Source organism: Anolis sagrei, chromosome 9, assembly GCF_037176765.1.
Source record: "Anolis sagrei isolate rAnoSag1 chromosome 9, rAnoSag1.mat, whole genome shotgun sequence".
NCBI lineage: Eukaryota > Metazoa > Chordata > Lepidosauria > Squamata > Dactyloidae > Anolis > Anolis sagrei.
The window spans coordinates 21,832,071-21,846,276 of NC_090029.1; the positions used below are offsets into that span (position 1 = coordinate 21,832,071).

At 43.6% G+C, this 14,206-nt stretch overlaps 1 protein-coding gene across 10 annotated transcripts in view; it reads right to left on the minus strand.

The window, feature by feature from the left end:
- The window catches only part of AKAP13 (A-kinase anchoring protein 13), a 290,558-nt gene that overhangs the window by 51,118 nt on the left and 225,234 nt on the right, over window positions 1-14,206 (minus strand). For 7 of the 10 annotated variants that reach the window (XM_067471354.1, XM_067471352.1, XM_067471349.1 and 4 more), the window contains 3 exons: window positions 12,697-12,805; window positions 5,075-5,122; window positions 4,169-4,294 (listed from right to left, as the gene is read on the minus strand). In XM_067471354.1, coding sequence (XP_067327455.1) covers window positions 4,169-4,294; window positions 5,075-5,122; window positions 12,697-12,805 — 283 coding nt within the window. The remainder of the gene's footprint in view (window positions 1-4,168; window positions 4,295-5,074; window positions 5,123-12,696; window positions 12,806-14,206) is intronic. The other 3 variants (XM_067471350.1, XM_067471355.1, XM_067471356.1) reach the window with 3 other exon arrangements.

The following is a 14,206-nucleotide window of genomic DNA, read 5'->3' on the forward strand; positions in this document are numbered from 1 at the left end:
TAACAGTGGGAGCAAACCCCGCTCCCCGAATTCGAATTGCTGACCTTTCGGTCAGCAAGTTCAGCAGGTCAGCGGTTTAACCCACTGTGCCACCAGGGGCTCCTCAGATTCTCATAAATAACCAAGAACCCAAACAAGCTGTTAAAAGTAAACAACAGCCATGACTGTACTAGGATCTCTAAGCTTTACAAATGAATCTTGAAACCCACAACTCTCAAGGCAATGTGTAGAGAGTTTCACCTCCAGGCCAGCAAAGAGCCTGGATATCATCCTATGACATTTTGCAAGACTGTTCTTCAAGGACCAAAGCTCTAGAAAGGCGTTCTTTGAACAAACTGCCTTCAGGGTAAAAATCCAAAACTCAAAACAAATCAAACGTATTTACAGTTTAGAGGTTTCTGCAGTTGGAAGCGATCAATGGAAAAAGTGTCTTACGTGTAGAAATTCACATTCTATGGGTAAGTCCTTTGTGTGCCTTTTACCTTATGTGTCATCTGCCCCTATTTAAAATTAATGGCTCAACCAGCATTGATTTTAATGAATATACAGACTGTTTGTTGCTGGTAAAATATTTCTACCCCATTCTATATCAAAAGATCTGATTCTTACAAGCAGGTAAAATCAACACTACTAGGTGTTGACTCCTTGAGCCAGGATTATCACAGTGGCTAAACCGCTAAGCTGCGGACAATCCTGCTGATCGATAGGTTAGCAGTTCAAGCCTGTGCTGGGGCGAGCACCCTCCATCAGCCCTAGCTTCTTCGCCTACCTAGCAGATCGAAAATAGAAATGTGAGTATTTATTTATTTACAGTATTTGTATACTGCTTTTCTCACCCCGAGAGGGACAGGTGAAGATAAAGGTTTCCCCTGACATTAAGTCCAGTCGTGTCCGACTCTGGGGATTGGTGCTCATCTCCACTTCTAAGCCAAAGAGCCAGTGTTGTCCGTAGACACCTCCAAGGTCATGTGGCTGGCATGACTGCATGGAACGCTGTTACCTTCCAGCCAGAGTGGTACCTATTGACCTACTCACATTTGTATGTTTTTGAATTGCTAGATTGGGAGAAGTTGGGGCTGACAGCGGGAGCTCCCCCGACTCCCTGAATTCGAACCGCTGACCTTTCGATCAGGAAGTTCAGCAGCTCAGCAGTTTAACCTGCTGCACCACCGGGGAGCCCAGACAAATGATAGAGGACTTAAAAAGAGAGGCTAGGAAAATCAAAATAGAGAAATACAAAGAAATGGAAAGGAAATGACATCACCCCCTGTGGTGGGAGTCAAGCACAGCCTCCAGATGCCGGAAATGGACAAGAAGGGAAAGTCTTTACCTCTGGTAAGTCTCTCCTTGTTAATTGTATAACGGCACAGAATATTTGCCGTATACAAGTTCTGTAATCCGCCCTAAGTCCCCTCGGGGAGATAAAGTGGAATATAAATAAAAGTATATTTATTATATTTATTTAGGTTAAAACAATTGATAACAAATAAAATAACTTAATAAAATAACTTAAACGGACTAAAAGTATATGAAACAAGGTAACACACTGCAAAGGCTGGAAAGATTAAAATATTCTGAAGTCTTCTGTATAGCATTGAAAACGAATGAGTGAGGCCAAAGTCCTTCAATAAGTAGACATGTTTCTATTTGGTTTCTAAACTAAATCAATGTTGGCATTATTGGGATGAGAAGGCTCTCTCCCATAACCTGACACCTTGTTTTGACATGGGTTGCACATACAGCATTGGATGGCATTTTGAAGGCACCTGCCAAACTGCCCAAATTCATTTTCCAGCTTCTCAAAATTGCCTGGTTTGGAAAAACCAACACTGAAAAGCATGACTAAATCCCACAGATTTCAGTGGGTTTGTTATTGTGTCAGTACCTGATTGACTATTTTTACTCTGTTGCTACAACAAACCTTGGATTTCCAAAAAAAGAAACCTTTATCCCGCCCCCCCCCCCCCCCCCGCAAACAGCAGTTGTAGGGTTATACGCATCCACTGAGCATTGAAGAAGCATCTAAAAATGTCACATTATATTTTTCACTCCGATCTGAGAATAGTAGAGGCAACACACATTTTTAGACCCAAGAGCATATTATTAAAATTGGCACATTGCGGAGTCCTACTGTGCTAGTTCTTACATGCAACGATAAGACGTGGCAAAAAGGAAATGGTGTGCCGTTCGAAAGCAGACAAATCCCCTTTTTGTCACCACAGAAACAGCAACTAATGTGATACAAGTAAGATCATAGAGGATATACAAGGGGCATCATTAAAGATTTCCCCTGACCCACTTCCTGTGGACTGAGAGCAATGAAACTTGGCTCAGTTATGAGTCTTTCTCTCCATCGGTGCCATCTAGGGACACACACTTCTCCCATCTTTGTAAGCAACTGTAAACACCTCATTTGTAGAAGTTGGCAGGTTGCTCCAAAAGCCACGTTGTGACTTCAGATATCAGAGTCTCGTCATCTGAAAAATGCTTGACCTTCAAAAATAACTGCATTGTTGGAAAGAGGTGGAAGTCTGATGATGCAATGTCAAGTGAATAAGGGGGATGCGATAGAATTTCAAAGCCAAAGGAGCATGCCTCTTCCTTTTGGGCAACAGGTGAGTTGTGAACTGGTGCATTGTCTTGCAGAAGGCGGACACCTTTGGAGAGCATGCCATGTCCCTTGGTTTTGATAGCCTCCCATAATTTCCACAGCAATGAAGCATAGTATGCCCCAGTGATCATGGTACACTTTGCTCGGAAATCCATCAATCCTACTCTGTGCTGGTCCCAAAATACTGTGAGCATGATGTTCCCTGCTGAGAGTTGAACACGTGCCTACTCTGGGGGCAGTGAGTCCTGATGCTTCCATTGCTTCAACTGGACTTTAGTCTCAGGATCCTAGTGAGAGACCCAGTTTTCATCCTGTGTGATCAGTCTGTTGAAAAAGTTCTCTTTGTTTCCATGGCACATCATTGTCAATAGAATCATAGAATCATGGAGTTGGAAGAGACCTCATGGACCATCCAGCTCAACCCCCTGCCAAGAAGCAGGAAAATTGCATTCAAAGCACCCCTGACAGATGTCCATCCAGCCTCTGTTTGAAAGCTTCCAAAGAAGGAGCCTCCACCACACTCTGGGGCAGAGAGTTCCACTGCTGAACGGCTCTCACAGTCAGGAAGTTCTTCCTAATGTTCAGATGGAATCTTGTAGTTTGAAGCCATTGTTCCATTGCGTCCTAGTATCCAGGGCAGCAGAAAACAAGCTTGCTCCCTCCTCCCTATGACTTCCTCTCACATATTTATACATGGATATAATGTCTCCTCTCAGCCTGTGTGATCAGTCTGTTGAAAAAGTCCTCTTGGTTTCCATGGCACATCATTATCAATAGAGTCTGAGGGCATTTGACTCATTCCTGATTTTGGAAAGGTGTGAGCAGTTGGGGGACATGGCGAGCTGATACATTATGCATGCGAAGATGGTCTTGGATGATTTTTTCCACAGACCCCACACTAATCTTGACATTTTGGGCTAGGGAGAGAATGGTTACGTGGCATTTCCCCAAAATGGCAACCTCTATTTGTTGAATGGTGTGTTCATCAATAACAGAGTGGGGTCGCCCTGGAATTGGAGCTGTTTCCACCGAAGTCTGACCACATTTGAATTGATGATGCCAGTTCTTGACTCCATCATATGATGGGGAATCATCACCATAAACCTCTTTAATGTCATCAAATTTGGTGTGCAGCCTTTCAAATAAGGAACTTGAGACTGCTCTGTATTTTACTGAGTCCATTCTCAAACCTCACACCACTTCAGCACTTGTAAAATCAAGACCGTTATCAGTTCTGAGTTGTAAATTGGCATGTAACCTATTGAGACTTATATCATTACCCACATGCAGTTTCAGCGTGCTGTGATAAATAGAAGTGGGTCAGGGGAAATCTTTAATGAACGCCTCTCGTTGCTAAAAAGCCTTCTTCTGAACAGAAGTGTTTGTAAAGCGCAACGAAGCAGGATGCTTGAGTGATGCTGTTTTACTGCACGGCGCATGGAAAGAAGCAAGGCATGCAAGGGGATCTTAAAGGAAAGAGAGCCAAGCTAGAGAGCAAGCCTTCCTGCCTGGCACCACCCCATGCCAGCATCATTCTTCCCAAACAGATTTACTTACTATCCAACTCCTCCTCCTCATCACTGGAAGAAGAGCCAATAGAAAAGACAGTTTTAGACTTAGGAATGAGTGGAGAGATGCTGAAGGAGAAGGAAATCCGCCTGGATGGCCGAGTCCGTCCCGGGGCTGAGAAGTAGGTTAACAGCAGACATTAGAGCATGCATTTTAAAAACAACAACACAACTAGATCAAACAACAAATACTAGTTGAAAAGAAAAGGGAACGGCAATAGGAAGAGCAAAGAGCAAGCAGAGAGAGAGAGGAGCAAAAGGAGTATCGGGAAATTTAGAAGCCGGAATAGCAAAACGAATGCTCTCTTTTCAACTAGACAATACGAATCAGGTTATATTTCACAGATAAGCTGCACATTTATTTAATTATAGCTTTTCATTGCAACACTATGTAAAAGTACTATAACAGGCATGGGCAAACTTTGGCCCTCCAGGTGTTTTGGACTTCAACTCCCACCATTCCTAACAGCCTGCCGGCTGTTAGGAATGGTGAGAGTTGAAGTCCAAAACACCTGGAGGGCCAAAGTTTGCTCATGCCTGTCTGCAACTATACTACAAAACAGCAGGTAAGGCCACAAGGCGGAACTATGGGATGGGGGGCATCCATAACTTAAAGAAAATTCAGTCAGCTGCCATTTGCACTAGTAATGAACTGTTGGGTCTATCTCAGGAATTCTTAAATGAAGTATTGATCCCTTCTACTTTCCCATGGTCTTTTGTGGGAGCTGGGAAAGAAAATGGCATTGGTGGCTGGCATTTGCTTTAAGCAAATGGAATTTAGGGGCACTGTACAAGGCAGCATCACAAGCAGAAGCAAAAGAGACCAACCAATTCAGCATAAGTATCTCCTAAGAGTAAAGCTCTCCACTACAGCAGGTGCCAGAGGCAACCTTACCTTGCAGAAATCTTTTTACAAGATCCATGTAATTCTTTTGGGCTCCTCCTGCCCGTTACCCCATAAAGCAATAAGGGTAAAGAGAAGGGTAGTAAGTCGCAAAATGGAAACATGATGTTAATAGAATGTTGGCTCTACAACACCTATAGATATGGTAGGGAAATTATTTCTTTCAGTTGGTTTTGTATAATGAGCAAAATCTAGCCCAACGAGAGCAGGTCCAATAATAATAACAGCAATAATAATAATAATAATAATAATAATCCCCCGACGGGTGCCACCTTGATATAGATATAGATCTCGCTTGGTGTGACATACTGTGTTTTTCTGTCAGTAAAATAATAATAATAATAATAATAATAATAATAATAATAATAATACAAAGTATGGAGTGTCGATGTTGCAATCCCAGGTGACAGCAGGATTGAAGAGAAACAACTGGAAGAGTTGACACGATATGAGGATTTAAAGATCAAACAACAATAATAATAATAATAATAATCCCCCTGACGGGTGCCACCTTGATACAGATATAGATCTCGCTTGGTGTGACATACTGTGTTTTTCTGTCAGTATAATAATAATAATAATAATAATAACACAAAGTATGGAGTGTCGATGTTGCAATCCCAGGTGACAGCAGGATTGAAGAGAAACAACTGGAAAAGTTGACACGATATGAGGATTTAAAGATCAAACTGCAAAAACTCTGGCACAAACAAGTAAAGATGGTCCCAGTGGTGATCGGCACACTGGGTGCAGTGCCTAAAGGCCATGGCTTGCATTTAAACATAATCAGCGTTGACAAGATTAAGATCTGCCAGCTGCAAAAGTGCACCTTACTGGGATCTGCATGCATTATTCGCCGATACATCACACCAGGGGTCCCCAAACTACGGCCTGCGGGCCGCATGCAGCCCGCTAAGGGCCTTTATCCGGCCCGCGCAGCCTGTCCTGGCCTGTCCAAAGCCCCTCGCCGCCGCCAATGGCGTTTGCTCTGCTGCGCTTCTCCCTCCACAGGCTTCTCCTTCCACACGGGATGAAGAAGCCTGTGGAGGGAGAAGTGCTCTCTGCTCTCCCACGGAGAACAGAGAGCGAAGCAGAGCAGATGCCATTGCTCTACCACAGAAGATCCCTGGTGGCGAGAATGGTGGAGGCGGCGCCGGGTTGCGGACGCCTTCCTTGCCACCAGGGATCGTCTGTTACAGAGGAATGGCGTCCGCTCTGCTTCGCTCTCTGTTCTCTGCGGGAGAGCAGAGAGCGCTTCTCCCTCCACAGGCTTCTCCCTTCTGCGCTGCTCTGGAAAGGTTTGGCCCAATTCTATTCTTGATGAGGTTCAGAATGCTCTGTGATTGTAGGTGAACTACAAATCCCAGCAACTACAACTCGCAAATGTCAAGATTCTATTTCCCCCATACTCCACCAGTGTTCACATTTGGGCATATGGAATATTCGTGCCAAGTCTGGGCCAGATCTTTCATTGAATCCACAGTGATTTATGGAGGCAGGTGAACTACAACTCCAAAACTCAAAGTCAATGCCCACCAAACCCTTCCAGTATTTTCTGTTGTTCATGGGAGTTCTGTGTACCAAGACTGGTCCAATTCCATGATTGGTGGAGTTTAGAATGCTCTTTGATTACAGGTGAACTATAAATCCCAGCAAATACAACCCCCAAACGCCACCAGTGTTCACATTTGGGCATATTGAGTATCAGTGCCACGTTTGGTCCAGATCCATCCTTGTTTGAGTCCACAGTGATCTCTGGATGTAGGTGAACTACAACTCTAAAACCAAAGGACACTGCCCACCAAACCCTTCCAGTATTTTCTGTTGGTCATGGGAGAACTGTGTGCCAAGTTTGGTTCAATTCCATCGTTGGTGGGGTTCAGAATGTTCTTTGATTATAGGTAAACTATAAATCCTAGCAACTACAACTCCCAAATGACAAAATCATTTTTTTTGAGTGAAGGACATACATTGGGTTGTTAGGTGTCCAGTGGTTTTTGAGTTACAGAAAATGAACACGTCAAACTACTCTGGGATTTCCGAATTCAGACAGACAGAGTTTTGGAGCACAAGACTCCTGACCTCACCGTGTTAAAAAACCAAGTATAGATCATTGATGTTGCAATCCCAGGTGACAGCAGGATTGAAGAGAAACAACTGGAAAAGCTGACACAATATGAGGGTTTAAAAATCAAACTGCAAAGAGTCTGGCACAAGCCAGTCAAGGTGGTCCCAGTGCTGATCGGAACACTGGATGCAGTGCCTAAAAACCTTGGCTTTCACTTAAAACACAATCGGCGCTGACATAATTAACATCAGTCAGCTGCAAAAGGCCAACCTACTGGGATCTGCATGCAGTATTCATTGATACATCACAAAGTCCTAGACACTTGGGAAGTGTCTGACGTGCAGTCCAATACAACAGCCAGCATAGTGATCTTGTTTGCTGAGTACTAATCTTGTTATGTTTCAAATAATAATAACAACAATAACAACAACCCAGTGGTGATTGGCACACTGGGTGCAGTGTCTAATGACCTTGGACTGCACTTAAAAACAATCAGCCTATACTTACAAACAATGGGAGAGAAAAACTTGCTGCTTCATTTAAGAAATGACAATGATAGCCATAAGATAAAATGATGGGATTCAGAAAGAGAAGGAAAATTGATGCAAAGCACATTGGTAGTGGCTATTTTAATGGATGGATAAGACAGTGCTTTGGTTACTGTTGCTAAGGGGCAGGAAGCCTCCCATCAACATTCGCATTAGTCATGAAGCTTGAGCAATCAAGCCACATAAACCTCCTTGAAAACGCCCTTCGAAAGCAGCCACCAAGGCCAAAGAGGAACGTCCTGCTCAAGTGATACTTTGCTTGAAATGCACAGCTTTTTAGAGAGTCAGCATACGGCTGGGGTTTTATTTTTATTTTATTTTTGTTATCACATCTTACTCTTCCTCCAGAAGATCTGAACAGTATTAAACATTCTTTACTACCACTCTGACCTTCATAATAATCCTTCAGGGTAAGTTAAATTGAGAGAAAACAACTAGTCTGAATCCACTCGAGGATTTCCATGACTCTTATACAACTAGCCTAGAGTTTAATTTCTTTTTGGAGTGGAAATGCCTGGCTTCTCTCTTTCCCTTCCTTCTCTTCTTATTTCTGCCCTCCATCTTTGCTTTGGAGAGGATGAATAGACTCTAACCCTTGCTTTATTTGTCTTTGCTTAAAGGTAAAGGCAAAAGTTTCCCCTTGACATAAAGTCTAGTCATGTCCAACTCTGGGGGGTGGTGCTCATTTCCATTTCTAAGCCAAAGAGCTAGCATTGTCCATAGACACCTCCAAGGTCATGTGGCCGGCATGACAGCATGGAGCGCCGTTAACTTCCTCGTGGACAACAAGTTAAACATGAGCCAACAATGTGATGTGGCGGCAAAAAAAGCCAATGGGATTTTGGCCTGCATCAATAGGAGCATAGTGTCTAGATCTAGGGAAGTAATGCTACCCCTCTATTCTGCTTTGGTTAGACCACATCTGGAATATTGTGTCCAATTCTGGGCACCACAATTTAAGAGAGATATTGACAAGCTGGAATGTGTCCAGAGGAGGGCTACTAAAATGATCAAGGGTCTGGAGAACAAGCCTTATGAGGAGCGGCTTAGGGAACTGGGCATGTTTAGCCTGAAGAAGAGAAGGCTGAGAGGAGATATGATAGCCATGTATAAATATGTGAGAGGAAGTCACAGGGAGGAGGGAGCAAGCTTGTTTTCTGCTTCCCTGGAGACTAGGACGCGGAACAATGGCTTCAAACTACAAGAGAGGAGATTCCATCTGAACATTAGGAAGAACTTCCTGACTGTGAGAGCCGTTCAGCAGTGGAACTCTCTGCCCCGGAGTGTGGTGGAGGCTCCTTCTTTGGAAGCTTTTAAGCAGAGGCTGGATGGCCATTTGTCAGGGGTGATTTGAATGCAATATTCCTGCTTCTTGGTAGGGGTTTGGACTGGATGGCCCATGAGGTTTCTTCCAACTCTTTGATTCTATGATTCTATGAAAAGTGGAACTCATTGCTCTACTCACATTTGCAGGTTTTTGAACTGTTAGGTTGGCAGAAGCTGGGGCTTAACAGCAGGAGCTCACCTCACTCCACAGATTCAAACTGTGAACCTTTTAGTCAGCAAGTTCAGCAGTTTAACCTGCTGCGCCACCAGGGGACTTTGCTTAATAGACACTTATTTGCAATCTCTTTTGGAACTTCATTTTGTTGTCAACAGAGACGACATCATTACAACGGTACTAAATACAAATGATATACTTCTATTCTCAAGAATATGGCTCACGTCTAGTATTTCACTGACTGTGTTCTGGGAAAACTGGATTTCTAAATTGAATTAAGGACAGCTCTACTCGGACGCCAAGATCTTATTGAAATTAAGGAATGGTACTGTTTTGTTCCACTCATTTCCAGTGCCATTCTTATGCCCAAAGCGTCTTGGAAGTCCAGATGAATGAAGGGAGTAGGTACGAAGCACAGTTTGACCAAGTGTCAAAGCAAATCAGATGCTCAACCAACTTGTCCAAACAAGCAGGCACTGACATCACTTTAGGACCAGCAAAAACACCAAACCAAACCAACCCTCAAGGCATACAGTCAGCCAACAGAGCACACCTCGTTGCATTTCTTTTGGCAAATAGCACAGATGTACAGACAACGTATTTTTCTTTCAAAATGCCAGCTGGATAGAAAATAATCAAATTGGCATTATAAAAGGGAGCAACACAGGTTTTGAGGTGGGGTTGGATGTGTAGAAAGGATTAGTTCAAAAAGATAAATTTTCATTTGCCTGCTGAAGAACTAGATGCTTTGTTTGCATGTGTGCCATTGACAATAAAAGTACACACATTGTAATATGTGCATATATGAAATACAGGGGCTCATGCAAATCTGAGTGACTTTGTATGCAAAGTGATGGGTGAAATCTGAGCAGATCTGAATGACTTTGTATGCAAAGTGATGTACGAAATCGCCACACTAAGCCACCGAGTAGTTAGGGGTCCCACTCTGAGTATCAGAGCGAAGGAGCCCTCTGACCACTCAGAACAGCTCTGCTGGTCTATTAGTTGCAGATGCAATGCAGGCAGTCAAGTGAGCTTTCTTGGCTACCTCCATTGCCGTGGACTAGGCCCTAAGGGAGGCTTTAGCCTAGGGGTCTTCAAACTAAGCCTGGGGGTCAGATATAGCCCTCCAAGGTCATTTACCCGGCCCTCACTCAGGGTCAACCTAAGTCTGAAATGACTCGAAAGCACACAACAACAACAACAATTGTCGAAGGCTTTCATGGCCGGAATCACTAGGTTCTTGTGGGTTTTTTCGGGCTATATGGCCATGTTCTAGAGGCATTTCTCCTGACGTTTCGCCTGCATCTATGGCAAGCATCCTCAGAGGTAGTGAGTGGTATCCTCACTACCTCTGAGGATGCTTGCCATAGATGCAGGTGAAATGTCAGGAGGAATTCCTCTAGAACATGGCCATATAGCCCGAAAAAACCCACAAGAACAACAACAATCCTATCTCATCAGCCAAAAGCAGGCCCACACTTCCCATTGAAATACTAATAAGTTTATATTTGTTAAAATTGGTCTTCATTTTAATTATTGTATTGTTTTAAGTGTTTTTTGCACTACAAATAAGATATATGCAGTGTGCATAGGAATTCATTAATGTTTTTTTCAAATTATAATCCGGCCCTCCAGCAGTTTGAGGGACTGTGACCTGGCCCTCTGTTTAAAAAATTTGAGGACCCCTGATCTAGCCCATGATCGGTCAGATTCATCCCGAGTCTTCCGCCAGCGGCACACAAGTCTCCGTCTTGCTTGCTTCATCATCTTTAGCTCCCTGGTGAACCAACGAGCCCATTTGGCTCTGCTAAGTGAGAAGGGACATTCAGGGGTGATTATGAACACCATACTGGTCGTCTCCCTATTCCAGAGGTCTGCCAGAGCTTCAATAGGATTGTGTGCCACCATTACAGGAAAATCCCCAAGAACCATCAGGAATCCGTTCAGATCCATAAATGAAGCTGCAGTCAGTCTAAACTTGATCAGGGAGTGATCAGTCCATGATAATGGAACTATAGAAAGTGCCTCCACACCACCAACACCCTCATCCCATCCCGCATTGAAAATCAAGTTCAACATGTGTCCAGCTACATGGGTGGGCCCAGATATAATTTGGAACATCCCCATGGTTGTCATGGTGGCCATGAAGTCCTGAGCCACTACCAACAGGCTGGCCTTGGCATGGTTGTCGAAGTCCCCCAGCACAATTATTTATTTATTTGTTACTTATTTACTATATTTATATACCATCCCTCTCAGCCCTCAGGCGACTCAGGACGGTTCACAGTTGGCACCAAGACCATAAAATACAATTAAAAGCATTAAAATATTATAAAACCATAACAAAGTCAATTAGCCACTGAGACTCCAATGCAAGGCCAGAGACGACTCTGGCTACCTCAGGTAAGAAGAATGTTGTGCAGCGGGGTGGACGGTACACAAACAGAATCCCTAATCTGTCTCAGTTGCCAACTCTGAGATAGACACATTCAAACATGGATGATTGCAGGATGGGGCACTGATCAGGGGGATAAGTACATATTACACTGCTTTGTAATAGGTAATGTGCTGGACTAGGTTCGAAAGATTCAAGTCCCCACTAAGCCACGAAACTTAATGGGAATGGAGGCATCAGTTGCTCTCTCTCACCTGTTGTGAGGATAAGCATTGGAGAACAAAAAAAATCACATAAAACAAACCTCACAGTAATTAACAATAATCCTTTCCTGAGGAGAGCACAAACATGCTTTAGTAGTTTGGTTAATGAGGGAAATTAATCTAGGCAACATGATGATGATGATGATGATGATGATGATGACGACGAAATGATGACTATGGCAGAAGCCAGTAAAGGTGGTCCCATTAGTGATAGACACACTGGGTGTATTTATTTATTTACTATATATATACCATCCCTCTCAGCCCGCAGGCGACGGGATAGTTTATAGTTGGTACCAAGACCATAAAATACCTGTAGTGCCTGAAGACCTTGGCCTGCACTTAAAAACAATCGGTGCAGACAAAATTATCACTTGTCAGCTGCAAAAGGCCACCCTACTCGGATCTGTACACATTATTTGCCAATACATCACACAGTCCTAGACACTTGGGAAGTGTCCGACGTGTGATCAAATACAAAATGCTACAAGATCCCTTTACACACAGCAGATGTAAGCCTATTAAAAAAGACAAAATGAACAGAAGGGAGAGAGACAAAAAGACGGGGCAAGTGTGAAGGCTGTGGGTGATGACTCCATTCCATAACCCTTGTCCCCAGATGTCTTTTCTTTAGAAGGCAGCCATACTGGAGGAGACTATCCCAAGCAACAAGGATCTGAACTCAAGCAGCTTCCTACCCTTCCCACATGAGTTCTACCAAAATGGCACTGAGCTCAAGTGGCGTGAGAAAGAAGGGCTATTATTAGCACGCTGAAGATGCGGTCATCGCTCAGCAACTGAATCCAAGACAAAGACAAGAGTTATGTGTACTCACTTTCTGGTCCAGCCTGAGTGATGGTCATAAGAGACATCGATTTAGTCAATGGAGGAGACACAGCAGTTGTGGAAAAGTTGAAGGCACGGGGCTGTGATCGTTGGTGCATCTGGGAGGACGAGACAATTCAATTGAAATACACTTCCCTGCCATTCAAAAGTTAGAATACACAACTGGTGACCAAGGGGCTCATTACAGATTGAAGGAGAGGAAGGAGCTGAGACAGATGAAGTGCTACTAACTCTAGCAAGGGCTCATACTGGGGAGGAAGGAGTAAAGGAGTGGCCAGAATGAATGCTCTCCGCCCTTCAAAACATGGACAAACTAAGCCCTGCAGGAATTTTGGATTAGGTTATTCGGAATTGTGGGAGTTGAAGTCCAAAACACCTGGAGGGCTGAAGTTTTCCCATGCCTGTTGGAGACTTCAAATGGCAGTGATTCTCAATCTGGGGGTCAGGACCCCGGGGGGGGGGGAGGGTCACAAGGGGGTGTCAGAAGGGTAGCCAAAAATCATCCAAAAACACAGAATTTGCTGTTGTATTGTCGAAGGCATTCATGCCCGGAATCACTGGGTTGTTGTAGGTTTTTTCGGGCTATGTTCTAAAGGCATTTTCTCCTAACGTTTTGCCTGCATCTGTGGCAAGCATCCTCAGAGGTAGTGAGGTCTGTTGGAACTAGGAAAAAGGGTTTATATATCTGTGGAATGACCAGGGTGGGACAAAGGACTCTTGTCTGTTGGAGCTAGGTGTGAATGTTTCAACTGATCACCTTGATTAGCATTTGATTGCCTGGCAGTGCCTGGAGCAATCTTTTGTTGAGAGGTGATTAGATGTCCTTGTTTGTTTCCTCTCTGTTGTTGTGCTGTTCTAATTTTAGAGTTTTTTTAAAACTGGTAGCCAGATTTTGTTCATGGCCATATAGCCCAAAAAACGCCTACAACAACCCAGTATTTTCTGTTGGTCATAGGGGTTTTGTGTGTGAAGTTTGGCCCAATTCGATAGTTGGTGGGGTTCAGTTTGCTCTGTGATTGTAGGTGAACTATAAATCCCAGCAACTACAACTCCCAAATGTCAAGGTCTATTTTCCCCAAACTCCACCAGTGTTTACATTTGGGCATATTGAGCATTTGTGCCAAGTTTGGTCCAGATCTATCCTTGTTTGAGTCCACAGTGCTCTCTGGATGTAGGTGATCTACAATTCCAAAACTCAAGGTCAATGCCCACCAAACATTTCCAGTATTTTCTGTTGGTCAAGGGAGTTGTTTGTCAAGATTGGTTCAATTCCATTATTGGAGTTCAGAATGCTCTTTGATTGCAACTATAAATCCCAAGACCTACAACTCCCAAATGACAAAATCAATCCCCCCTCCCCCCAACCTCACAAGTATTCAAATTTGGGTGTATCAGTTATTTGTGCCAAAATTGGTCTAGTGAATGAAAATGCATCCTGCCTATCAGATATTAACATTACAATTCATAACAGTAGCAAAATTACAATTGTGAAGTAGCAA